General features: G+C 37.9%; 1 protein-coding gene across 4 annotated transcripts in view; it reads left to right on the forward strand.

The window, feature by feature from the left end:
• SERPINI1 (serpin family I member 1) overlaps positions 1-27,864 on the forward strand; it is a 150,416-nt gene that overhangs the window by 86,939 nt on the left and 35,613 nt on the right. For 2 of the 4 annotated variants that reach the window (XM_087965280.1, XM_087965283.1), the window contains exons 2-3: positions 18,484-18,751; positions 23,592-23,822. In XM_087965280.1, the coding sequence (XP_087821406.1) occupies positions 18,502-18,751; positions 23,592-23,822 (481 nt within the window). In that variant the 5' untranslated portion in view covers positions 18,484-18,501. Of the gene's footprint in view, positions 1-1,152; positions 1,242-15,242; positions 15,299-18,483; positions 18,752-23,591; positions 23,823-27,864 lie in introns of those variants that run through there. The other 2 variants (XM_087965281.1, XM_087965282.1) reach the window with 2 other exon arrangements.

Consider the following 27,864-nt stretch of genomic DNA (forward strand, 5'->3'; position numbering starts at 1 on the left):
TAGGGTGACATGATAGCAGTGTTCCAATATCTCAGGAGTTACCACAAAGAAGCTATTCTCCAAAGCACTGGAGGGCAGGACAAGAAGCAATGAGTGGAAACTAATCAAGGAGAGAAGCAACTTAGAACTAAGGAAAAATTTCCTGATAGAACCATTAATCAGTGGAACAATTTGCCTCCAGAAGTTGTAAATGCTCCAGCACTGGAAATTTTTAAGAAGAGATTGGATAACCATTTGTTAGAAATGGTATAGGGTTTCCTGCCTAAGCAGGGGGTTGGACTAGAGGACCTCCAAGATCCCCTTCCAACTCTATTATATCCCCCCAAAATGTCAGGCTTTCTAATTTTTCATGTTATTAAATGCCAAAATGTGTATCTAAACTGGTGCAAGGTTTATGGTAACAATTCTGCTCCTTGAGAAATTGCCCCCAAACAATAAAAACAATCTAAAAATGTTGTCTTTACCAACTCTAGAAACATCAAAACACTCCCAAGAGTGGGGTGTGTGAGCAGAAAGGAAGTGCAGTCCCTATCTTACCCTCACAATAATTAGAAATGTCACATTTAAACTAGGCTTCCCCAGAGTAGAAGTAGTCTTCAATGTATGATTATAATTGACCCTGGAATTACGGTCATAAGTCATTGCAGTCATAAGTCAAGGCATCACGTAGACATGGGTCTTTTTTTACATTTTTTTGTGGTGGGTCATTAAGTGAATCTATTTTTCCCAATGGGAATTTTTTTTTGCCAGAAACTGCAAGAAAAAGCCAGAAACTGGCAAAAAGCATCATAAATCATGGTCAAGTGATTGTGAGATGCTGCAAATAGTTGTGCAGGTGAGCCAGTTGCACAAGCATCTAAAATGCAATCACTTGAACATGGGGGTGGGGTATGGTCATCATAATTTTAAAAAGAAATCTCTCCAGGGAGATCCATTGTAACGTCAAATGTTTGTAAATTGATGACTACTGAAAGATGGGTGCATCTCTTTTCTGTCTGCTTCTGTAGTTTTTGTTATTGGTGTTGGAAAGAATGAAGTCATGTAAATATTGCCAATAAGAATGAAGAAATTAACAAAGCCTAGAACAAGATATATTTTTTCTGCCTGAAATAAAGTAGTAAATGGGACTTTTTCTCGTTCTCAGTTCCAAAGTTTTGATATAGATGTTTGGATACAGAAGATGGAAATTCCTGGAAGAACATCAATTCTTTAAGTGTTGGTTTTGTTCACTTATTCCACAGGTGCGTTCATGGAGTTTTTAACAATTTGGCAGTGACTCATTTTTACTTTCTTCCAGGATGCATAAATGGATGCATAAATCTTACAGACCTCAGTTTATCTTACAGACCTCAGATTCCCTGGTAGAGTCTTATCCAAAGGCTAAGCAGGCCAAAATTAAATTATTAGCAATTAGCTGCTTTTAGATACTTATCTCTGCTGTCTGAAGTGGCTGTCTCGCTCTGCCTAATTGTAAGTTTGCCCTTGCAAATTAATCCTATTCATTGCCTTCAAAACCTAATTCATCTCTGGTTTTTTTTTTTTAAAAAAATCTCATTGTTTGAACTGTGTTAACATAAACAAACAAAGGGATTAAAAACAGGAAACCTGATATACTCTGCAAAATACAGAGCATTTGAGAAAGCAAAAGAAGATTTGACTTGGTGGAAAAAAGAATAATGGAATTGTTTCATAAGGATTAGATTATAGAAAGTGAAGACTGTGAAATTAAAAGATTATGGATAGACTTTGGCCAAACAAAAATGCCTTGCTTCCCTCCCCCCTCCGGGCACTTTTAAATACACTGTTTGAAGATATGTTGAATAAGGCCAGGCATGTCCACCCAAATGACTAAGTAGTCATTTTGTTTCCTCTCTGCCGTTCTTGTAACAACACTTGCATTCCTTTGTCAACATTATCTCTATACTTCTCTACACCATGGATATTCAGTGACTGACTTTGATTTGATTATCTTTTCTCAGCCCATCTACCTTACAGGAAAACATAGCATAGCATTTGTGTCAGAAGCACTGAGGTGCTTCTGGGTTGACAGGATTAGCCAGTGACATTACCTAAGGTTTGCCCAGGTGGGGACTCCTTTCATGTCCCCAGCAGAAGCTGAAGTGAAAGACGGGAGCTCCACCCCGCCCCATGGCAGTACTTGGGTCTCGAATGCGGGCTTGCTAACCTCCAAGCAGCGTCCTAACCACATGAGCCACTGTGCTCCTCACCTTACAGGGTGATTGTGAAGTTGAAATGAAATGAATGTCCCATTTAGGCTACCGTAACCTCTTGAAGAAAAGGCTAAAGATAAATCTAACAAACAATATGAGTTGTAATAGCTCAAAACTTTGCAATTATTACAACATTTTGGCTAATCAAAAAACTACATTGGGATATTTTTCTCCTCAGGGCTAACCCCTTCTCTACCTTTTCAAGTTGCTTGGGCAGAAAAGATTCACATTTAAACATCTGAAATAATAACCGTATACATCTCAAATTTATCCAGTACAAATTGGAGGGCGGGAATTGGGGAAGGGAGAGAAAAAGCAGGAAAAATGGGATAATAGGTTTCTGTAAGGGCTTAGAATGAACGTAGAGATTGAAGAAATTGTAATTGTATATTTGAAGGATAGATTTGCATAAATTTACATTAGCTCAGGAACAGTCTCTTCTGAATCAGACTAAAGGTCAAATCTAATTATTTTTAATTAGATTTTAATTATTTTTAAATTATTTTTAATTTTAATCACAGAGCAGCAGCAGAGTAATATCAGCAATCTGTAGAGACATCTAACAAAGCTTTCTGCTCCAGTCAACAAAAGAGGAGGCAGGCAGCATACTTGAATTACCTTTTTATCCTTTTTAAAAGAAGAAGGAAAAAGATAAAAAGATTAAAATGAGAGGCACTAAGCAGAAAGAAAAACTGATGTCCTTTACAAGGGAAAATATGGGGTTCAAAGAACTGTATTTTGATGTAAAAACAGCTTGAGAATCAGAAGTACAAATGGGCTATTAATCTATCGGTAGTAAAAAAAACACCATTGAAATTTGTTTATTTTAACCACACTTTTACTATTTTTATTTATTCGTTTTTTCACATTTTTGAAATATCTTTCTCCCAGAAAAAGGTCTCTGGGTGGTGTACAATAACATATTATAAATAATTCACAGTAGTAAACATATTTAATACTCCTTCCTCCTCCTAATTTTCCCATAACTGCAACCCTGAGAGGAAAGTTGGGCTAAGAGAGAGAGTGACTGACCCAAAGTCACCCAAATGTCTTTCATGCCTAAAGTGGGACTAGAACTCTCAATTTTTTGATTTCTACCCTGATGCCTTGAGATTGGATAGTTTTCCAAGGGGCCACATGAGAATCTGGGACTGTTGTGGAGGGCTGCCACCCCACCACTGCCCTGCCCCTGATGCTACCCTTCCCCTACCAATGCTGGTCCTCTGTCCCCACCAATGCCGTCCCACCTACTGACACCACTATCCTATGGGCTAGCCAAAGGGCTGGATATGGCCCACATGCCAAAAAATATCCAGATCTGCCTTAACCACTAGAACCAACTGGCTGTCCCAGAACAAACTGGCTCTAACTGGCCAAACTGGTGGTAGATGTGGGTCATTCATCACTTCTGAATGCAGGGCTATAAGTGTATCTCTTCCATTTTCTTGCAAAAGGATTTTGATTAACAGTATACTCTCATTTCCTCAATAGTCTCCATCTTTATATGCCCTAGTCAGAGTAGCACTCCTTCATATTGGAAAGCATTTAGTTTCCATCAAACCTGCTTCCCAGGTTACTGTACCTCAAGTGAAGTGAGATAAGCGGACAGGGCCTTTCTGGTGTTGATATGTCATTTTTGAACTGCCTATCGAGCAGAAACTTGCTTAGCATTCACTTCTTGCTTTAAATCTGGTATTCATTATTTAAACTGAATTTTACTTTCTTCTGTTTTGCTGAAATGGGTTCACATTATGAGACAATGTTTCTTCCTCCTCCTCTTCTTCATTGCCCTGGTAACTATTGAAATAAACTCTTATTTAAATAAATAAATAAGCATGGATTGCTTTTTAATTATGGGTTAAAGCCCTCTCACTGCCTTCACTTTGTTTGTTTTTTAAATGCTACTGATTTCCCTTCTCTCCAATTTATTTTGAGCTTAGAAGCTTCAGCACAAATTTAATAATTTTAAATAGTCGTATGCATGTTATATGTTGCCTTTAATATACCCATGTTTTCCTGAAAATAAGACCAGGACTTATATTAATTTTTGCTCCAAAAGACACGTCAGGGCTTATTTTCTAGTTAGGTCTTATTTTCAGCAAATAAGAAATTAAATGTGTCTGGCTGAAGATTTTAACTAGGGCTTATTTGGGGGGTAGGTTTTATATTGCAAGCATCCTGAAAAATCATGCTAGGGCTTATTTTCCAGTTGGATCTTATTTTCGGGGAAATAGGACAAAGTGCAAGGAACTAACTATCCTTCCTACTTGTATCTGATTCCTCAAAAGGACTACAGAGATTGTGAGCTTTTATTTATTACATTGCTGCTGCCATGTTGTCTGTGCATTTCTTGTTATCTTCTCACCTTCCTGATCTATGGTTTGGTGATACTTTTGGGACAATTCTAGGAGTTGGTCCTCAATCCAGACAATGCTGGCTGGGATAAATATCAGTTTTCAGCCATCATTCCTAACATGAGAGGTATGGTAACTAAGCTACCAAATCAGGATTATAAAAGTTCAGGTGACAGTAGTAAGTTAGTATAGATGCTTCCATCTGGGATCACCCGGATTGCTGCAGCCCAGATATGGTTGTCTGAAAAGTATCTCTATCATAAAAATATATTGTTGGCATGGCCACAGACAATAGCAAATGCATAGTATTGTTACTCCCCTTATATGTCATTCTACAATAGTTCCTAGTACAAAACTAAGAAATTCCACCTCTGAATTCGAAAAGTAATATGCTTTTCTTATATGACAGTGTCTCATAAAGGTTTAGGATAATGATATGCATGCACACTAGGATAATATAATTCAGTTTTTGGGCTGTACTTGTGAGTTGATTTGCAAAGGAGCTGCTGGTCTACTAGTAGAAATATCTCCCTCTCATTAACCTTTCATAAGTGTTTACTTGTGAAAATTATTGGCAGCTTAAAAAAAAACCTTTCAGATGCTCCAAAATGTCGGCAAACTTTCAATACGTCATTCAGTATTACTACTACTGTTTTGCTAAATTCAACTTTTGAGAGAACTCTTTGGAGTAGTATGAGAAGGGAGTACTTCTGTATGTAGGACTAACCATGGGCACCATTTGGAAAACTGGTGTCTTTCTTTGTTTGGGGAATGGGGTTGTAAAGAAAAAAAAAACACATCCAATTTGGGAGAAACTAAATATCTCCTTAACATCCCTGTTTCCACCAGAAGCGCCCATAAAGTCAAAGGCTTGCTCAGAGTGAAGAAATGTGTGTTCTCATGCCAGGATGCAAACTCTCCTCATTATATATGTGTGCAATGTTCTGATGTTCATGCAAAAGCGATGTATTGCAATCTTTCAACACACATTTTGCCATTTTCCCAAAGACACTCATGGAACAGAAAGAAACCGCAATATGGATGTTGTTGTTGTTATCTCTTAAAACAGTTTCCCCAGATTATTAATGCAAATGCCCCATTTCTAGAAAATTCAAACTACTTCCCCATTTTTTTCATTAAATATGTGGGCTGCCAGCTCAAATTATTTGAAGTTTTGTTCAAGAATAATTGATGCAGTCCTGCCAAACAAAGATAAGACTGGAACACAAGTAGCCACAGGAGGGAAGCTTGGATGGTAACTACTACCGGTACTCTGCCAGCCATCTGTATAGAGTTGGAGTGTTAAAGTTCTGCCTGGAAGAAGCCATTCTGCTGCAATGCAATAATTTTCTATCTCATTCTTAAAGGAATTCTGCCTTTTGGAGACTCCCAGGATGGCGCTTGGGAGATGAGTCAGATGGGGACAAGGCTCAGCATTCACATTTATGTATGAACATTGAGAAAGACTTGGGGCTCTTTGGGGAAGGAATTGGTTCCATTAGTTTGGTTTTATTAATTGTGGCTTGGTATTATAGGTTGAGAGGACGCGGTGATTCAGCGGCTAAGATGCTGAGCTTGTTGATCAGAAAGGTCGGCAGTTCGGCGGTTCAAATCCCTAGCACCGCGTAATGGAGTGAGCTCCCGTTACTTGTCCCAGCTTCTGCCAACCTAGTAGTTCAAAAGTATATAAAAATGCAAGGGACCACTTTGGTGGGAAGGTAACAGCGTTCCATGCACCTTCGACATTTAGTCATGCTGGCCACATGACCACAGAGATGTCTTCGGACAGCACTGGCTCTTCAGCTTTGTAATGGAGATGAGTATTGCCCTCTAGAGCCAGAAACGACTAGTACATATGTGCGAGGGGAATCTTTACATTTACCTATTATAGGTTATCAAAGAGCGGGGGAAACTAGGAAACAAAGCATTGTCTGGAAATAAATTGTTATGTAATAACTGGGAGGGAAGGAGATATATTGGTATCTCCAACCTACATGTTGGAGAGAAGGAAAGAAGCCTATCTAAAATCATGTAACAAAAGTGGGCCTATCAAATTCTGAGATTTATTTTATATTGTCAGATCAGTGGCTGGTTAAAAAAAATAATAGCTATTTTTAAAGTCCATCTGAAATTCTAGTCAAAGCAGCAAAAAGAACCTACTTCTCTTCTCTCATTGCACAAATAACCAATACCTTTCTATACTGTATGGTTTACTCCATGGATATATTGTGGTGAGAACGTTTCATTATTTTTTTTCCAAGCAGTCAAATTGCCTTTGATTTGTTGAGTATTGAGGCAGTTCATAGGGAGGTAATATTAGCGATCATTTGTGCAGTTTTTATGGATTATTTTTGTTGTTGATCACAGAATCCAGATGAGGATTGTTGATTGTCACTTCTCATGCTTAGCTGATCAAATTGACCAGAGTGTTGTCCCCATGGAAAATGGGGATGATCAATGCCTCAAAAGTATATTGGATATTTTTGCATTTTTTTCAAAGAGGCAGATATAAGATTTTACTGAAAAATGTTGGACTCTGTAAATATGGTCCTGTCTCAAATATCTTGTTCTTGGGTACGACAATCAAGAAAAGGATGTCTTCACAATTCCACATGCAACTGAATATCTGGTCCTATTTCAACCCAAAAATATGATAGTTTGGCAGCTTTGGTGATGACCAAGGCCAAACACTAAATAGCGGCAGTTGTAACTCTGCTAATTTTCCTGGACCTCTTGGCAATGTTCAATACCATCAACCAAAGTATTCTTCTTGGATGTTTAATGGTCTTGGTGGAAATGTTTTGCAAAGGTTCCATTCTTTCCAAATGGGTTGCCTATGGAAGATGGTGTTGGAGAACTGCTATCATCCCACAGGCAGATTGTCCAACCTTGTCACCTTGCCACCTTTCGCCCAAAAAGGCCCCCCATTTAAATAAAAAAAAAAAAAAAATAAAAAAATATTTTAAGTTTTAAAAAAAATTTAAAATATTATAAAAAAAATACAACTATTATAAAAAAAAAAATTATAAAATTTTTCTTTTTTAAAAATATTTTCTTTTTCATTCTCATAAAAAAAAAAATTCTTCACACCCCTCCCGCCCCCCCCTCCCAACCCCCCCCCAAAACCCCCACAATTCCAAAAACCAAAAAAAAAAAAAAAAAAAAATAAAAATATTTAAAAAAAATAAAACAATAACCAAAACCCCAAAAAAAAATTATCAATTTTTTCCCCACTGCAGAAAACTTTTAGATATATTATGTTATTGTCCTAATTTTTTTCCTTCCCCCAACTAATTGCTTGTGATCTTTCTTTTCATTGCACTCTTTTTATTGCAAAGTCTGCTCAAAGACCATAATAAAGATATTTGATTTGAATATATTAATAGCATCTACAAATACTGTTCCCTGCTAAATCAGCAGTCAGTACCCTTGAACATTGCCTAACATCTTTAGAAGATGTTCCTTTTGCCTGAGGTTATAAGAGAAGGCTATTCCTGTGTCTTCCTGGAAATGGCATATATTCCCCAGGGTGGAATTTCTGACACTCACCCAATGATCTTGCACAATTTAGGAAAGCAACCAAACCAAATCTTTACCCTCTTTTAACTGTTAATTGATTTTAATGACTTCGATTGCATTGATTGTACTGTCGTCTTAAATAATTTGTATTCTGTTTTATAATTGTAAACCATCTAAAGCAGGATACAGACTAAATAAAGAAATGAAAGCATTTTAGAGATCTGTAACAGTAGAGTCTTGGTGATATGCTACAGTGTGAGCTTTTTCCTTGTCAAAATTAAGCAATCTTTATTGTGGTTTTTATTTTTATTACCATCTCTAAGTGGGCATTTGTGTATATTTTGTTGTTGTTTTGTGATCCATTAATACAAGCTATTTAAAAAAAAGCATGAGCACATATTCAAACTGTTATACTAAAATATGGCCTATTATTTTGTTTTAGTTTTCATGCATCTATTGAAGTAAAATGCTTGTGATTATGGTTAATATGACAGGACATATGTGTTGAGAAAACAGAGACATTTTTAATTTAATTTTATTTATTTTCTAAACAGTACTAAAAAAAACCACAAGCTTCATTTGAGTTGAGACTCATTATTAAGAATTATTTGATATAGAAGGTAGTTCACTGTTATTCTTTCTTTATATAGCCTGAAAAGAATAGCTTTCCAACTGGCTACTGAATGATCTGATGACACAGCTAGAATGGGATCCAGATCTCCTGATCAGGGTTATTTTATTTTCGTCAAATCTTAAAACTATAGCCGGCACAATATGTTTTTATTTATTTTTATTTTACTTGTTAGATTTGTTTGCTGCCCAAGGTGACAATCATGAATGAATGAATGTGGATATCTTTATATGTTTCAATGGTTTACTGTTATAATCCTTGAAAAAAGTAATGATGGCTGGACCTCAGTTGTTTCTCCACATCTTCCCAGGAAGAATCTGAAATGACTTTTATGAACATGAATAACATTTTATAACAGAATAACAGAGTTGCTATTCCAGGACGTTGGAGGTTCTCTCCTTGATCCCAAAGGTGCCTTTTCAAAAGGCAACTTGGCTTTCTTTGTTTTTTTCTTTGAAAACATTTTGCTTCTCATCCAAAAAGCTTCTCCAATTCTTCGGCAAAGCAAAATGTCTTGAAGAAAAATCAGACAAAGTCCAGTTGCCTTTTGAAAAAGTACCATGACCTAGATGATTGGTAATCTCCATAGACATTCTTTCCTTGATTAGTTTCCATCCATTTCTTCTTGTCCTGCCCTCAGGTGTTTTGGGGAATAGGTAATTGAGCCTTGAGCATCTTTCATTGTGAGTGTGGACATTTTTGTTTTCATCCTGCTGTAGCAAATAGCAAGCAAAAGACCATATTTGGCAGCACAGTTACTTGGTCATCCTCAGCTTCCTGTGTTCTAGGAAATCATGCATCCTCTAGAAAGGATGGGATATATTGCTGGGTTAGGAATTCTGAAGTTTTACAGAGAAAGCAACTGAATCAGTTCCATGGGTTGTGACCAAGTCAAGAAAGCATTCTCAGTAGGAATGCATAGAGGAGACTCCCTTATTTATTGCCACTATAGGAGGGTTAATACTTCCAATGTTATAAGTCACCAAACTGTGGCAATTTAATGCAATTTAATATACCATTTTCATGCAAAAAGTGCTTTGATGTATTTTATTTTATTTTTTGCTTCTGTTCTTCACATCAGTTGGTACAAAGTGGTTGTGAGAAACAGTTATCTTATTATAATTCATAAAATGAAAGCTGTGGTATGTATCAGGGCACTTTAAGCAACATGCCATGATTGAATTTTTGATTGCTGATGAAATTCTTCCAATTGAAATTCACCACTGAATGCAGGGTATTTATGTTATTGATTGGCTTGGGATGAGTACTGGGCATTACTGGGCCAAAAAAATAATAATAATAAGGATAGTGAATGGGGCAGAGCTGATTTGTGTGATCAAGAACAAAGTGTCAGGCTTGTGACAGCAACTGATTAATTTCACATGTGAAAAGTTGATGAAGTGATTAAGGACAATCAGTAGATCACTCAAAGGGAAATTGCTGTCAAGCTTGGCATCTCACAGGAATGTGTGGGTCACATAATTAATGTTCTTCAATACTAAAAGGTTTGTTCAAGATGAGTTCCTTTCATGTAGAAGAGATGAAAGCTTCAAGAGTTGAAATTTTCCAGTAATTGTCATGCTATGAAAATGAAGGTGAGGAATTTCTTCACAGCATTGTGACAGACAACAAAATATGATGCATTCTGCATGACCCAGAAATGAAATGAAACTCCAGTTCATGAAATGTTTTGTTATTTGGATGAGTAATGAAATGTCTCATTTTTAATAAAATTTGGTCCAGTTGCCATGATTTAACCTTTTCAGCTATAGTCCATAGAATATCATCACACAGTTTTACCTCTGAGAGGGTGGGATCAAAATGGAACAAAAATTCATGGTTGAATTCTTTGGGACACAAATAGTATTATTCACATAGATTTCCTTGAAACTGGCAGCATTATCAATTCAGAGTGCTACAGTGCAGGTCTCAAAACACTGAAACAAAGATTAGTCAAAATTTTGAAGCAAAAGGGGGAAAGTGCTGCAACACGACAATGCTTAGATCTCATCTGACAAACCACTCAAGAACCAGTTGAGCAGTTGGCTTTCACTGCCTTACCCAATTGTACCATACAATCCAGACCTGGTTTGGTGTGACTTCCATGTTTTCCCAAAATTGAAGGGAAACAGTGGGCATCTGTTTGACTTAAATAAAGAAACAGCAAGAAGCATCAGATCTGGTTGAACAGACAGTATGTTGGGTTCTTTTGTTTGGGTTTTTGAAATTGTTGTTTTTGGGACAGCTTTAAGAAACTTGTCCATCATAGCAGAATTATGTACTGAATAGTGGTAATTATGTGGAGAATTAAATATAGGTAGCAAAAGAGCTCCTTTCAAAGATTGTTTTGCTGTTAAATACCTCCATTTAAATTAAAATTAAGGAGCTGGCATTACTTTTTATTCAGCCTTCATGCCCTATGGCTTTGAATATTGACTTATTAAATAACAAGTATGTAGTCCTTGATAACAATTGGCATAGTAATTGAAGATACAACCTTGGTAATTCAACACAATTTTGAAAAACAACTTTGGTTGTCCTGCAGAGATTAGATTTTTAGTTGATGTTATGTCATAGTGAGTATAATAACATCACTTGATTTAATGACTTGTACATGCCAACTCTGTAATGTAAACCTCTTGAGTAAAGGGGAAAACACATTTTCTGTACAATATTGAAAGGAATATTTAAGAGTTCATGCATTTTTCTGACTCGGTTGCAGTATAAGTTTAATCAGACAGTAGATATCATTGAGATTACATGAATACTTTTACATCCTGTATTTCCAAATGACTATCTTCCAAATGAACCCTAATTCTTATAGGTGAGAAGGGGTGAGAAGAAGCTTGCATCTCCCTACCCGACCCCAAAGTATGGGCTATTGGGTTACAAAATGTTTTTCCACCCATTCTAAATACATCTCTGTTTGCAATCTCCTTTCCTGACTGACTGTTTTCAATGGGACTTGAACTCAGAGGTTCTAGTTCAGAACCCATCTCACTGAACAATGGCATACAGTCTGTGATGACCCAGGGATGTCCCCTGTTCTGTCCAGCCGGACTTTGCCCTTTCCCAGTTTCTTCCACAGCCAACGGAGCCACACTCCCACTCCCTGTCAGCTGTTCAGCTTCCTCCTCCGAGTCAGATTCTGACAGGGGCATGACACTGTCTTTGATGGCATTCTGTGCCAGGTGCCACAAATAATGTAGCTATCAGTACCTTAAAAAGTAAAGATTTGATTCTAGGCTACAGTGCTCATATTTGTTTCTTGACTGAGGCAGCCAATGTTATCTGAAGACAATTTCCTTGGTCATGTGACCTGCATGGCTATACACCAAAGGCTCATGGAATACTGTTACCTTCCCATCGAAGTGGTATCTGTTGATCTACTTGCATTTTCATGCTTTCAAACTACTAGGTGAGCAGGAGCTGGGGCAAATAAAAGCTCACCCCAGTGCACGGACCTTGAGTCTTGAACACAGGTTGTCAACTCTCCAGCTGACATGCTCAGCATCTTTAAACACTAGCCATTGTGCCTGAAAAAAGAACTCTAACAACAGATAAAGTTTTAAATGTACCTTAAAGCCTAAAACTGTGTACATTTTAATGTATCTTGATTTCCACAGGCCATTTTTCCCACAAAGACCTGGTTCAAAACAAGAATATGTGGGAGACATCTAAAATGCATTAATTGTGGTATTTTCAAATACGGAGGCAGAACATTTTAAAGAAAAGCAATGTCTGTTGCTGCTATGTACAAGGGCTATCCACAAAATAGATTACGTTTTCATCTGCAGCAAGAAGGGGTGGAGCTAGCGCATCCATCTTTGGTCTGTGCATCCGCCGCTCAGTCTGCATCTAGTCGTGCTAGTGGGAGGTTCGTATCGTTGCCCGTTATTTCACAGCAAATGTTTAAAATGTGTGCTGCAATTGAAAATCCCGCGAGTTGTGAGGTGCGATCAGTGATAAGGTTTTTGTTGGCAAAAAACCATAAACTGATTGAAATTTTTCGGCAACTGTGTGAAGTGTACTGGGACAACATCATCACTGAAGGTGGAGTGCGCCAATGGTGCATTAAGTTTAAAAATGGCCAAACTACGGCACTCGAGAAGTCCTGAATGCTTTCAAGTGGGAGATTTTTCCTCATCCACCCTACAGCCCCGATCCTGCACCAAGCGACTACCACTTGTTTCCGAGGATGAAGACCTGACTTGGAACACAGCGTTTTGATGACGACGCGGAACTGCGGGCGTGCGTGACTGACTGGCTCAAATCTCAGGCGGCTGAATTTTATGACAATGGAATTACAAAGTTTGTTCACCGCTATGATAAGTGCCTCAATTTGTTCGGGGAATATGTTGAAAAGTAGTATTTAAGTGTCACTTTCAAGTGTATATAATAAAATTTTTTTCCTACACTTTGTTTTTTTTCTATCGCAAAACGTAATCTATTTTGTGGTCTACAATGTAGGTCTTCCACAGAAAGGTGGAAGAACAATATTCCTTTTGATGGTAGCACCATGGCTGGGAAATGCTGCTTCTGGCTCATGTGACATAGTTTTAGGCATTTGGGTATCATATAAAGTTGTTTTTTAATTCTCTCTGAGGTTTTAAAATAGCAGTGTTTTAGCTACTAAATAGCAACTTTGCAAATTGGTTTGGGACTTGCTTTTATTTTTCTGCTGGGAATGTCTATTGTACAAACTGTTGCATGTCATTGGCTGGGTAACATTAGCCATACATGGTTTAACTGTGTCTTATTGGTTGAAACAGAATTGACTGGCTTTCTGGAGCCTGCTAAATTATAAACTACGATTTCCAATCTAGAATAACAGATTCAGACATATGAAGCTAACAAAAAAATCCACTTCGTTGTTTATATCAACCAAAGTGCTTCTTTATTATATTATATTATTTTCCATTGTAAATCAGCAGCAGAATAGTAGTGCTGAATGACATCTACGTATTATATATGAATAACGAAGGTTTTGTTAAGCCTAATTCACAAAGATTGGTACCGCTGAGGTAAAACTGTTCCCTCGATTGTGCAGCTCTAACAGGGAAATTTCATTTCAAATTGGAAAAGAAAAACTCTCCACAAAGGTAAATTAGCTGTTAGGAGAGATGAATCTTAGTATAGTTTCCATAATATGATAGTTTCAAACATCCATTTATCCTGTCTGCAGCCTGAACTCATATAATTCAGGAATAGAATTTTGTTCTATTCTTTTTTTCTTTTAAAAAAAGAAAACCTGTTTGGAAAAAGTGGTCTTTAGTGTTATTGCTAAAATACACAGAACAGCCTATTTAGTTGATGCTTCTTCACCTATAAAATGGGTTTAATAACATTTAATTATACATTGCTCTGAGCTGCCACAATACTTAATTAGGTGATGTTTGTGGAACAGCCTGCTAATAAGATACACCATATAAATGTTAAGTATCATGATTGCAAAAGGTCACTGGAGAGAAGAATACACATGTCTTGGTAAATAGGCATAAATGAACCATACCCAAATTTGAAGATATAGCAATCTCTGCACTTTCAGAACTACGATTTGGCACAGATGTTTGGGGTATTGGAAACCTATCCATGAATTCTCCCTATCCTCATTCTGCTATAGAGGAAAGAATGTGACTTTTAAGACCTTTGATGGGTAAGTATATCTTTACAAAGAAAAAAAAAATCCATTCAATAGTGTCACAGAATAAAAAACATTATATGTCTTTCTAATATGTTTTGGGACAGCTCCATCTTTCCTGCTTTCTATCCTAATCAGGCACTTATGTCCACAAAGATAGGCTAAAACTGGCTGGGATGCAAGATTCAAGCTACTATTGCTTGAACATCACATTAACTTAATAATTTATACATTTGTTAGATTTCTGTCCCGCCTTTCGTTCAAGAGTTTAATGCAGTGTCTCCTTCTTGAGTTTCTCCACAAAACAACACTATGAGGTAGGTTCCCCCATAATAGCAATTCTGTGAGAGACACTAGCTGATCCAACACTATCTGTCATGCCCCTGTCAGAATCTGATTCCGAGGGGGAGGCCGAGCAGCTGACAGGGAGTTGGCGTATGGCTCCGGTGGCTGTGGAAGAAACTGGGGAAGGGCAAAGTCTGGCTGGGCAGAGCAGGGGAGAGGTAAAGCAAGGCAGAGGGAATTCAGAGGAAGATCTAGGCCCACCCCCTCTTCATCCTAGGGCACACAGGGAGGAACAGAGAGTTGCATGGCTTACGGGGGAGGAAAAGGTTCTGATTCCCTTCAGTAGCTGCAGCTGAGACCACAGTGTTTAAAAAGGGAGTTTGAGCACAGCAACTTGTTGGAAACAAATTGTGTATTATCTTGTTTTGTTGAGGCTTATCTGAGTTCCTGGCGTCTTCCCAACTGTGTGTGTTTTGTTGGCCTTTGAAGTCTGCAATTCTTTATCCTGCCCTGTCCAGTTAATTGCTGCAGCGTGGTTTGTGTGGATTTTTATTTACAGTTTATATGTACTTTGTTTTCAGACTGAATTTCCTCCACTTAAAGACTGTTCTTGGGAGAGTTTTTTCTCCAGCCGAAGGTAACTGGACATTGGGGGCAAAGTATTAAAGGGACTTTTCTTACTTATGTGACTGTGTTGCCTTTGTATCACGCCCTGGGTCTTCACACTATCAAATGAACTTCAGGAGTTGTGGGTGGACAAGAATCTAGATCTCCTTGCTTCTAGTACTGTGCCTTAGTCACCACACCACAGTAGAAACTTGACTCACTGTATGTGAAATCCTTGTCACACACACAGTATGGGAAATCTTGCTTGCGACTGGTTGCTTAGTGACCACTTGAAATTATGGCCAACCAAAACCAGGGAATTATGATCTGAATCTGAAGTTCTGATGATTCCCCCAGCCAGTCATGTAGCAACATGTCTGCATTTGCGATTATTTGCAGCATCCGTGTTCATGTGACCATGTTTTACAAGAGTTTTGCCAGAAATAGGCATCTCCTGTTTGGTTCACTTTATGACTGCAGCATTTACCTTTTGACCATGGCATTTGGCTTACGACTGCCATAAAAAAGGTTGTAAAATCAGTTCGGTCATGTGACTGTAGCTCTCTTACTCATCTAGACCAGGGGTGTTAAACTCACAGCCCATGGCCACGCCTACCCGTTTTAGCGAAGGGGGAAAAAGTCACAATACATCACATAACGACAACATGACGCCACGAGTTTGACACCCCTGATCCAGACCTAGTTTATATTTTGTTCACGTAGACCCAATTTGTTGGGGCTCTTTCCATTAATTATCCTTTTTTCGGTCAGTTCTAGTATCCCATTTTATTTTAGGTATTAATCTTATATCCCACTAAGGCTAAAGCTAACCAAGAAAGTTGATATAACAGGCTTTTCTTTTAAATTTGATGGACAGACAGGGAAAAAAAATGAAACTTTTTTCCTCACTATACAATATGTCAACAGCAGCAAGACTTCTTTATGTGCACAGATGGACCCACAAATGGAAGAATGGATGCTGAGATTAATGGAGTTGGCAGAGATGGCGAAATTAAACGCCCCGATTGAAGAAAAGACTTTCTCTAACTTTGTTTCTATTTGGAAACCACTTATGGATTTTTGTTTGCTTGAAATGAAACTTTAACCTTGGGATTTGATGATTAGATTTATTTATGATTATAGCAGTACTGTGTGTTATGACTTATTGTAACTCAAAGGATCATTGCATTTTATGTGTGTATCTGTACCGAAAAAAGTCAAAAGTTATTATCTTCTGTACAACTTTTTTTTCCTTCTTGTTTTCATCCCCAGTTTTCCTTTTTCATGGTCCCTCCCTTGTTTCACTCTATTTTTTTCTTTGCTTTTTTGTATTTTATGGGGCGGTTGGAACTTTAATAAAATTGCATGTAAAAATAATACCAGAGGTATCTATTTCTATAAAATGAAAAGTCGTGGAATAGAATGATTTTAAAATGTCAGTAATAAATAGTGCATATGACATAATAAGGGTTATTCACAGAGGGTCCCTAGCATTCCTCCAACCATTTTATGAGACTATTCATTTCTTTTGGAAAAATAATGCAAAAAAACAATTGTCTTATATTTTGAAGACCTAAGGGTTTTTTAAGGACTGCAAGTTTAGTGGCTTGGAATGAATTCTCTTGATTCTCAAATGCTGCCCAAAAGTGGTTCTGTGTGATGAAGAACAGAAGTTGGAATTCCTACAAAATGTCATTCTGATCACCAAAGATGGACTTGATAGAGAAGAATGTCATTTCTAACTAGAAGGCATTGCACAGAATTCTTTTGCGTCCAGTGAAGAAAATCTTTTTTTTTCAATCATATATGGTTCCCTTGGTGAATTTGTGAGAATAAGAGAATGAACTTTTCTCTCTTTCTGCTTACTCTGAAATAGTCGGTTCCCCATAGGCTGCTTTGGTGTAACATATAACTCAACCATGGAAAGTTATTTTGCTTAAGGGGGTCCCATATTTTACTGTACATGCATAGACCTGAGCATGATGGATTTGAGGAGTCCTGAGTCACCAATGAATCTTGTTCTCCTCAAGATCCTGAGCCATCATGGTAAACCTCACTAGAGTAACCTATATTATTCCTCTCCTCCCATCCTTTTTCCCTGTGTATCATATCATTCATCCAGTGTTCCATTCTGCTGTTGTAATGATGAAAAAAGGGAGTTCTTGAGTGCTAGCCCAGGAGAAGCAGGGCAATCTCAGAAATCAGAGGATTTGCACTGCTAATGCTACCTAGTGCCGAGTCCCTACACTTGGATTCATCCAGTGCATGCACAGTCAGCTGGGAGAGAGAAAGCAATCCAAGGTGGTACCACCCAGTGTCTAATCCAAGGGTCTTCAAACTTGGCAAGTTTAAGATTTGTGGACTTCAACTCCCAGAATTCCTGAGCTAACATAACTGGAGGAGGAATTCTGGGAGTTGAAGTCCACAAGTGTTAAAGCTGTCAAGTTTGAAGACCCCTGGTCTAATCCTTTGGAAGTTTGATGCATGCCGAAATGCTTGCAGACAGTACTACTTGCCACCTTCTCTTTGCCCACTGCTTCTGGAAACTCCTCTGGCTCATGGGTTGGCTTTAACCTGGAAAGGATTCTCTGATTCAGGTCTCTCAGGCTTTGATCTTGGCTGCCACAGGGCCCCTAAGTTACAGGTTATCTTTGGTGTGCTGATCAGCCAAGCTTTTGATTGAATGAATGAATGAATTTGGCAGCATTTCCTTCTGCCCTAGCACTAGAGTATATGCAGCTCTCATTGCCTCTTACTCTTTATTATGTTGTGTTTTATTTTATTCCATGTTCTTTGGTTCTGACTCCCCAAAAAAGAAAAAAAAAGTCACTGCGTCTTCCCTGAAGACAAGCAGAAAGCTAAGCCAAAGACAGGTGGGGCAGGAAAAGTCTTAAGTCTTGCTTTGTAGCTAGAAGAGATGTTAATCTTTTCTTTAAGCTCAATCCTTGGTGATGGAGAAGCTTTGTTCCCTATGGGACAATACTTATTTTTTAAATGACAAAATGGTAAGAAGGAACCAAACCACTGGTTGGAACACAAGTTTCTTTTTTTCTGAGTTCCATTTCTGACTGACTTTTTTTTTTCCTCAATGGGGAACTTTTTTACAGTCCAGAAAAGCATCCTTCCTTCACACTAGGCACATATTGATTTAATGATCCCCACATCACATGTGCACAATGTAAGATTCATTTTCTTTCATTCTTCTTGGCCTTGCAGCTCTGAAACTCTTCAACCATGTTTGTTCTTGGACTCCTGTTGCTTCTTGTTTTGCACAGCGAAGCCTTCAGCACCAATTTTCCTGATGAAACCATTGCAGAATTTTCTGTGAATGTTTACAATCAGCTGCGAGCTACAGGAGAAGATGAAAACATTATTTTCTCCCCACTGGGAATAGCAATAACGATGGGGATGGTGGAGCTTGGTGCTCATGGTTCCACCCTGAAAGAAATTCAGCACTCCATGGGCTATGAAGGTTTGAAAAATGGTAATATGCTTCCATAATACTTTTCAAGTCAATTAAAAAATAAGTCTAGGTACTTAATGTTTATGATGCATCTAATAGAAAGACAATATTTAGCTCAGGGTTGAACTATGGAATTCTTGGTGTTCTTTGAATTTGCTGAGGTTTCATTATCCAACTAGTAATATCAACAGTTAACTGATGATATTATCTACCAGTCTCTTTTCATGACCTTGTAATCACTTAATTCAGGGTAGAGTCAGGGCAACTGGATGGAGCTGAGCATTTATTGGCCGGGTGCCTTTCCTGACACCACATGGAGTTTGCAGCAAATATTTTTTCTTTGTGCTTTAGGAGAAAAACATCTACCTCTATCTAGGATTGAACTCTCAACTTTCTGAATGGGAGGCAAACTTCTTCACCACTAGGCACTCCACAACTCTCTTTTGATGGTATATATACTGATGATATCACCTACTACAGTAATGAGATGTCTGCAAATAAACAGTCAAGCTCAGAAAGCACCAAGGACTTCATAAATGATGATTCTGTATAATTAAATATAATTGAACTTTATCTGTCTATCAGTCATATCTTTAATAGGCAACTGCTTTGTTCTCATTATTGTTGTTGTTTTGTTGTTGTTATCAAGATTCTGAACAGGAGTGATGTTCTGTTGATTTAGGTGAATCTTCATCTAGAAAGGCTAGAAATGTGATCTTTTGTATAGGAAGATGAGACCCTAATATTAAAAGGGAAAATGATGTTTAGTTTAATATATGTTCTGTGTCAGTCTTCTGTTCGACTATGTTGCATCTGTTGACATAAGCTGTTAGCTTGGACACAGAGCACATCTGACCCAGCAAATTACAGACATCCTCAATTCATATTCATAAACAGGTCTTGTTTACATACTTAGGAGGTCAGACACAATTCTCTTTTTCCATTGAAAATAGAGAAGTTTAGTCATATGATGTCCCGAGGCAAAGCCAAAGGAAAAAAATTGGGATACTGGATCTAAAAAAAGGAAAAGAACTGACATAATTCTCATAAGCATTTGATTGAAGGTTGGAATAGACAACTGGAAAATTCCAGAAAATCAAGCAAAGGAATTTTGTTCTGAAAAGGAAATGCAAACAAATTTAATAAGAAGATTGTATTATAATTTTGATCATCATTTGTCCTACATTCATATTCAGTAAATAGCCTTGAGGAGAGAGGGAAATAAGAATTGACAGTGCCATATAAAATCAAAAGTTTTATTTTAAACACACACACACACTTTTACACAGAAAATGTAACTCAGGTCACACACCAGGAATAGGGGACACACACCAGGAATAGGGGAGGGTGCCCATTGAGTAGTTAATATTATAAAAATCCAGTGTTTTCATCTAGTATAAACATCATTAGTATAACTTTTCAAGAAAAATTTAAAGGAGCTAAGTAGAAATTTGTAGAATAATATAGCAAATTTTAAACAGCTGGAAGAGCCAAATAAATATTTATCATAAGTGGTTGGAAAGTTCCCATTAAAAGCAGGAAACCCAAAGGCAGATAAGTATGTTTATAAAAACTGATGATTGTCAGATGAAGCACATTGCTTCTATTAGCTAGTCATTCTTTCGCTTGTGGAGCGATACTTTGCCTATACATTTCTGTAAGAAAATGAGGTGAGAAAAAGGAAAATACAGAAATAGGGATCACAATGAGAAAACATGATTGTCGACTTGTAATAATATAAAACTATCCTAAATTACAACTATTTATTTCTGGTGAATTCACCTTATATTATTTTTTTGAAATTATTGCTTTACTTAAATAGGTTAAAGGTTAGTGATGGGGGGAAATTAGCACTCATGAAAATTTTTAAAAAGCAATATAAATAAAAGGCATCTAGAGAGGTTTTTTTCCCAAGTCCCACCACCCAGTGAAAAATGAAGGCGCCACAGTTAACTGTGGGCAGTTAATAATTTTAAATATATATACCGTATTTATCGGCGTATAACACGCACAGGCGTATAACACGCATCTTCATTTTAAGAGGGAAATTTCACCCCCACTCCCACCCCGCGCGCTTCAATCCACAGTGTCCCATTCTGCCTGCCTGCCTGCCTGCCTTAGTTTCTGGTTGTTTGGGAGCAGCTTCGGCTGAGAATAATAACTATTCGCCTCTTTTACTCAGCCGAAGCTGTTCCGATTCAACCATTAACGAAGGCAGGCAGGCAGGCAGAACGGAGCACTGCGGGCGGGGGACGGGGTGGGGGTGGGGAGAAACGGGCGCTTCGGCGACAGGAAAAGCCCCCTGCTTCTTTGAAGCAGTTTCTTCCTGTGCTGGTGGAGGAGCGAGAGAGCGACTGAGAGAGCTGACCCAGAGAGAAGGACAGGCTTCGGTTGCTTCCTCCCTCCCCTTCTTTCATTTGTGTCCTTGATCCCCGATCCCAGCAGCATTCACCGAAGGCTTCTTAACATTATATCGGCGTATAACACGCATACATCATTTGCCCCCTATTTTCAGGGAAAAAAGTGCGTGTTATACGCCATGAATACTGGTATATGTATATATATATATGTGTGTGTGTGTGTGTGTTTTCTTAAGTTTTCGTGGGTACTTACATGTATGGTATTCAGCTTTGTTCGGGTATTTTCCCACGTCATTTATTAGCACAACTACAATGACGTGGGAAAATACCCGAACAAAGCTGAATACCTATATATAAGCCACACCGCAGCTGCATCACTACCCGCTTCAAACCCCTCCGACCCATACATGAAGCGAACTGATGCCCACCATGAAGATGCGGCACGACCATGAACGCGAAGCCAAACAGCAGGATCACAGCTCACCAGCTCAAATCCCTCAGCAACTAAGACTAACCTGAGCACAACCAAGCCCCCACCTGAACAGAACACACCCCCAGCCAATCAGAACACAGCCAACCCCCCAACCAATCAGAACACAGCCAAACCCCCAACCAATGAGAACACACCCCCACCCAATCAGAACACAGCCAAGCCCCCACCCAATCAAGTCACACCCCCACTAGCAGTTAAAAGGAAGAAGCAGCTGCAAGCTCACATTACTCTGAGAAGCACAGAGCCAAAGACACAAGCCTGAAGATGATGAATAAGAGTTCATCGAAATGTTGCCTAGATACTTCCAATTTTACGCAGGAGAAAACCCGAATAACCAAAGAGATAGATATAGGTATAGGTATAGATATAGATATAGATACAGATATAAATTATAATTATATGGGTTGTTTTTTTTGAAGGACAAGGTAAAGGGCCTATCAGCATCTCTTAAGTAATGCTATCAGCCGTTAACATCTCAATAGCTGTTGTGTCCTATTGTATTTCAGGCCTCTGTGAATGACCAGTGGGTAAAAGCTTATTCCTTCTAATTTAATACACACCAATTGAAAAGGACACAGACATTGAACTAGCCAATATGAGAACATAATGGTAGCCTAGATAAAGTTTTGAGTCTGGTACACTAATATTCCAGGGACTGAGTAATCGCACGTTAAACTCAATGGTTTGTAGTGAGGATTTTAGCTGTATACTGACTTACAGACTAAGTCAATATTCTCTAAACATAACTTGAGGCCTGTTTGTGTAGAGAACATCACATGTGTAGAGAACATTCTGCAGGGAGAACTCACTTCTATCCTGTGAGGAAAAAGTAAGCACCTCTTTCCTTTTTTTTCCTACTCAGGTGAATGCCTTTGCTTCTTTAATGGCATCTAAACTTTGAATAAACAACTCTTAAGAGCTGAAGGAAATAATTGAAAGTCAAGAAGTATTTTTTTCATCTTTCCTGACAAGAAAATAATTTGATTCAGGCTGGGAGGGAATTATGTGATAAGGTTTTGCCCTATTTCAGAAAGTCAGTTCAATTTTAGGAAATCAGGATCCAATTTGATTCCCCCAAATTTTGGTGCATGTACACTTAAGGGCTGATTAAAGATGCACCAGGAGTGGGTCATAGGGAACCATGAAACTCCTTTTTGCATCTCTAAAATACACAATTTTTGACCATTTAAAGATAGAAAGCAGACGAGAACAGTTTCATATCACATATATGTTATGTGGCCCCAATAACCTCTTGGTTGTCAGTATCCCAAATACATTACCTGCTATCCTTGTTCCATGGTGACCCCCACCATAGTGCATTTCAAACTAAATAGCCATTATCCAATATCCAAATCTTGGATTTGAAAAAAGAAGTTGAGAGTTAAGAATACTGATTGCATGAAAAACAAACCCTAATATTGTCTTCTAAACCCAACCCAGTCTAATAACATTCACTTGCCATGAATGTTTGCCTGCTGAAAATTAAAAGAGATGTCTGTAGTGGTTTATATCACATGGAATTTGTGTTGGAGGAAAGGGTGAATGAGACAAATTAAAAGAACTCTAGCTAAAGGGAAAGTGACATGGCCAGTTGATACCACCATCATGTCTTCTTGAATGCAAAGAATATTAATAATCAGGATGTTGGCACTACAGCTATAGGCAGGCTGCAGAATGTACCCTCAACTGAGTGGTAGAAACTGCTTTCAGCTTTAAAGGTCTTGGAAAGGAAGGAGGAAAGTCATGGTGCACTTAATGGCCACTTCCTGACAGTACAACCTGAAGTGGAATTTTGCCCGTAAAGCTCTTTGGAGGTTTTGTCTTCCTTGTTACTTCTCATTTTTCTTCAAGAAAGGTTAATTATATGAAGTATTTCTTAGTAACTGACTTCACTGAAATATCAGTGCTCATTAATCCTTTTTCCCTGGGAAGACAGTGAGATATGTTAAGCTCTCAATATATTTGCCAGTTCTGTCAGACCAGTTTTAATCTCTTTCTCTAATTTCAGGTGAAGAATTTGCCTTCTTAAAAGATCTTTCTGACATGGCTGCTACTGAGGATAGCCATTACGTGATGAAGCTTGCCAATTCCCTTTATGTGCAAAATGGATATCATGTTAACGATAAATTTTTGCAGCTGCTGAAAAAATACTTTAAAGCTGAAGTTGAAGTTGTGGATTTTCGTCAAAATATAGCTGTTGCGAGCTACATCAATAAATGGGTGGAGAACCACACCAACAGTAGGTTCCTAATTATTTTCCAATTCTCAATGTTGTGGGTTGTCATTGCATTCCATTTATGCCCATACAGTGTTTGTACATACACACTCTGAATTAGGAAAGTAGACCCCTTCACTTTTGTCAATTTTGTTATGCTGCAGCTTGATACACACACACACATACAACTTTACTGTGTTGGAATATGTATGTGTATGTATTTGTGTGTGTGTATGTGTGTAGACCTACCCAAATACCTAGGATTAGTACTGTATGTATGTACACACAGAGACACATCATCACCATCATTTTAACCATTGTCTATCCACTGCAGGATGAAGGCCTCTTCTGCATGTTCCCAAGCAATACAGTTCTGAGCTTTCTTTTGCCAATTGGGCCTACAATATTTGCTGATGTCATCCATCCATCTTGTTGTAGGTCTCTCTTCGTGGATGCATGTATCTTTCCATGTCTCTTTGCGCCACTCTTACCTTTTGTATCGATTGTGAGATTAATGTTCATGTTTCACTGACATAGGTTAGAGCAAATAACACACACTGATCAAAAACTTTTAACTTCAGGCATAGGGGAGGTTGTTCTTGAAAATTATGCTTAGCTTGCCTGCCAACTACATATAACATGCCTTTCAATTCCATTGACATCCATTGGCCTTTCAATTCCATTGACCCATTGGGGTATATAGTGGTCTATTAATTATGTCCAGTTCTTCTCGAGATATAAAATTGAAATGTTTGGAGTAACCCTATGTGTGTATGCATCAGCGTGTGTGTGTGTGTGCCATACACGCACACACACACCAGAGGTGGTATTCATCAGGTGGTTCTTCTTTGAGTAGTTCAGAGAACCGGCAAATACCTTTCCTCTGAAGTGGGGTGGGAATGGAGATTTTACAGTATCCTTTCTCTGCCACGCCCACTAAGATATGCCCACAGAACCAGGAGTAAAAGTTTTTGAATCCCACCACTGACACATACACATAAACACACATAGGGTTACTCCAAACATTTTAATTTTGTAAAATCCAGTGTTTGGGACTCATTATGAAAGAACATTGGAAGATGAGCACAATCTCCAAGACACCGGTGGGTTCTCTTCCTGTGATGAAAGGAGCACTATGCTTGAAACAGAAAGCTGCCCATATGCACAATATGGATCCTGTGAAATTTGATACAGTTATTTAATTCATTGCTGTCAGTGCAGAATTCCAAACTCAGAATTATTATGCTAAAAAGCATGTAAACCATTCCCCTTGGAAACCCCAGGTCACAGAAAATGCATTCTGATTGGAATGATTTATTTCCGAATGTGTGCACAGCAGCTGCTGCGTTAGGTTAACAAGCCTCTCAAGGCTGTAACAGATGCAATATGTCTCTTTCTTTTCCTTGAACAAATGTTGGCGAATTGGATGCTAAGATGCACACTTTCTTTATTAGCATTTTCCCAACCTTAAAGCCTAGAAAACATTGCCAAGCTATTAATAAAACTGTAAAACAATGTTACTGAAAGCTTGTTCAGTGGAACAATGCCATAAAGATGAGATGGCAGTAGGTCTGTGGAAAAACACATGGTTTACATGCACAAGTTTTCACATTCAGTTCCCAGCATTTCAAAAGTTCCTGAATTCTTGAAAAAATTACTACCTCTCTATCTTAAATAGACCAATGGCATGAATCTACATAGCCATTGTTTAAAAACCTTGAAATGTATTTTATTTCCTATAATAATAATAACCAATGATATGCTACCAGAAAGAGTGCAAATGTGGGTTTTAGAAACCACACAATTAGTGCAAACAGCATTCAGCCAAGTAAATGAATTGTATAATAGTTTGTGTAAGCAGAATCAGACCTTAGCTTTGACATCATCTGAAGAATAATCAAATTCAAGTTTTCTGCAAGTGAAAGAAGCTTTGCACTTTTAAAATAAGTCCATTATATATAGATCAGTGGCCTGTTCGGAAATAATAGCATTGGTATCTCTTCAAAAATGAAAGATGGACTGATGTTTAAAATACAGGTAATTTATATACTCTTCCCCCCTCAATTTCAATTTCTGCATTTTGGAACACATCTAAAAGATTTTAGTAAAATGTAGATCTAAATCCATAAGTACTACAGCAATATTAAGAAGAGTCTTGACAGGGTTGTTATTAATTATTTCTAGTAACTTTAATTGATTAGCATTGGATTCTAAAAACATCAAAATGTAGATTAACATTTCATTGATGCAAAATGTTATCCAGGGTGGCTTATTTCCTAAATTTGTCATTTCATCCTTAGATTGTAGGCTTTTTTAAAAAAAAAGTTATTAGTTTACTTGTTTTGTTGCAACTGTTTTTTAAAAAAATCCAATCTGCGATAGTTTGGGAGCTCATAACTCCCTTTCATGCTGTTAGTGACACAATCTGTTTATATGCATATATTTAAAAACCTATCCTCTGATTCAGTGCAGATGAGTTCTCAGCATAGTGTTTACATCTCATCTTTGATCTGAGTCATTGACTCTCAGTCTAAGAACTTCCACCTTGCAGTATTAAAGTTTGCTAAGATTAGGGAATGTGAGGCGATTCTGAACACTTTTTAAATTAGGTTTATCATAAATGTCTATGGAGATTCTCAGTCATCCAGGTCATTGTTGTCCAATGTGCTCATGAGAATTGGAAGAAGTAATTGGAAAGTTACTCCATACTCTGCTTTTCTTGTTGTTGTGAAGAGACCCTAGAGACAAAAACACATGACTTTCAAAAGCCACCTCTTTCTCTTTCAACTGTAGAACTGCCTGTTGTTATCCTGCACACTGCATTCATTGATCTTTCCCCACAGAACAGCAACTTCACATGAGAAAAACTCAGTACAACTGTGTCTTAAGAGCAAAAGGGACTTACAGATCATGTCTAATGTCACAGCTTGATGGAGGTCAAGTGCAAAAAAAAATATGACCAAACTTGCTAACAATCAAGTTTTGGACTGATGGACAAAGCTCCAAAGGCAGATCTCAAAGGCTCTTGACAGTTTCCTCCACTGAATTTCTAAATAACCTTTTTCTCTTACAAGCAATGCTCAGAATGAGAAGCTAAGCCATTGGCATTCATTTGTTAAGGCCAGCAGGAGCCTTTCAAATTCTCTTGTGTCACCCAATTCCTTCTGGTTTCACTCTTGATCATTGGAAAGGGAATACAGGAAGGTTACAAAGTCTGTCCCATGTTCCATCTTTCAGTTATCCTAGCAGTTAATCCACTTTGTATTCACTGACACTTTGCTTCTCCAAAGCTGTAATTAGATTTAGTTGATTAAGTTAATAAAAGTTTCATGTCAGTGTTTTGGGACAGAAAGCCAGTGAAGTGTATCAATTGATTGAATATTCAATCAGTATTGAATCCATATGGGTACTGAGTGTTCAGTCAAGAATACAAGTTCATATCTACATTTAGCTAGTAGGTAGTTAGGAAAGGAAGAGAGGGAGGGTATTGGCCAGTTACTACCATACCCCAACCAATTTAACAAAGATATGGTTGAATGGTGAAAACTGGAAGATGAAATATAGATGCATGTCATTTGAGCTCTGGAGGAAAAGTGTGATATAAATTTAGAATGAATTAATCATGCTTAAATGGTGTAGGTTGCCTATGCTCAAAACTTGCTGACTTCCTTGCTCAAGTAGCAGTTTAAAGTGGGCATTTTTTTAAATCTAGAAATTGTTTTAATTATTTGCTTGCTTAAAGTGGAGATTCTCAGTCATCCAGGGCATAGTTGTCCCAAAAGTGCTTCTTTGGGACAACCATAACCTGGATGACTGAGAATCTCTATAGACTTTAAACTATATAATTTGGGATAAACATCCTTTGAATGGTGTGGGAGTAGGAATGGATTTCCAGAGGAAAATTTGTTTGCAGACTACAGGAACCATTTGCACTCCTCAGGTGACCCTGAGGACACAGATAAACCTCCAAGTGCTTCAACAACCCTCTAAAAGGATGCAAATGACCAGCTGTCTGCAAGGAATATAAATCCTTCCATTCCCCACTATCCTGTCAGTGCTGAAGAAG

The sequence above is a fragment of the Notechis scutatus genome, chromosome 4, assembly GCF_049901735.1.
Source record: "Notechis scutatus isolate UNSWTSFEM ecotype Mainland chromosome 4, rNotScu1.2, whole genome shotgun sequence".
In the NCBI taxonomy this organism is placed as follows: Eukaryota; Metazoa; Chordata; class Lepidosauria; order Squamata; family Elapidae; genus Notechis; species Notechis scutatus.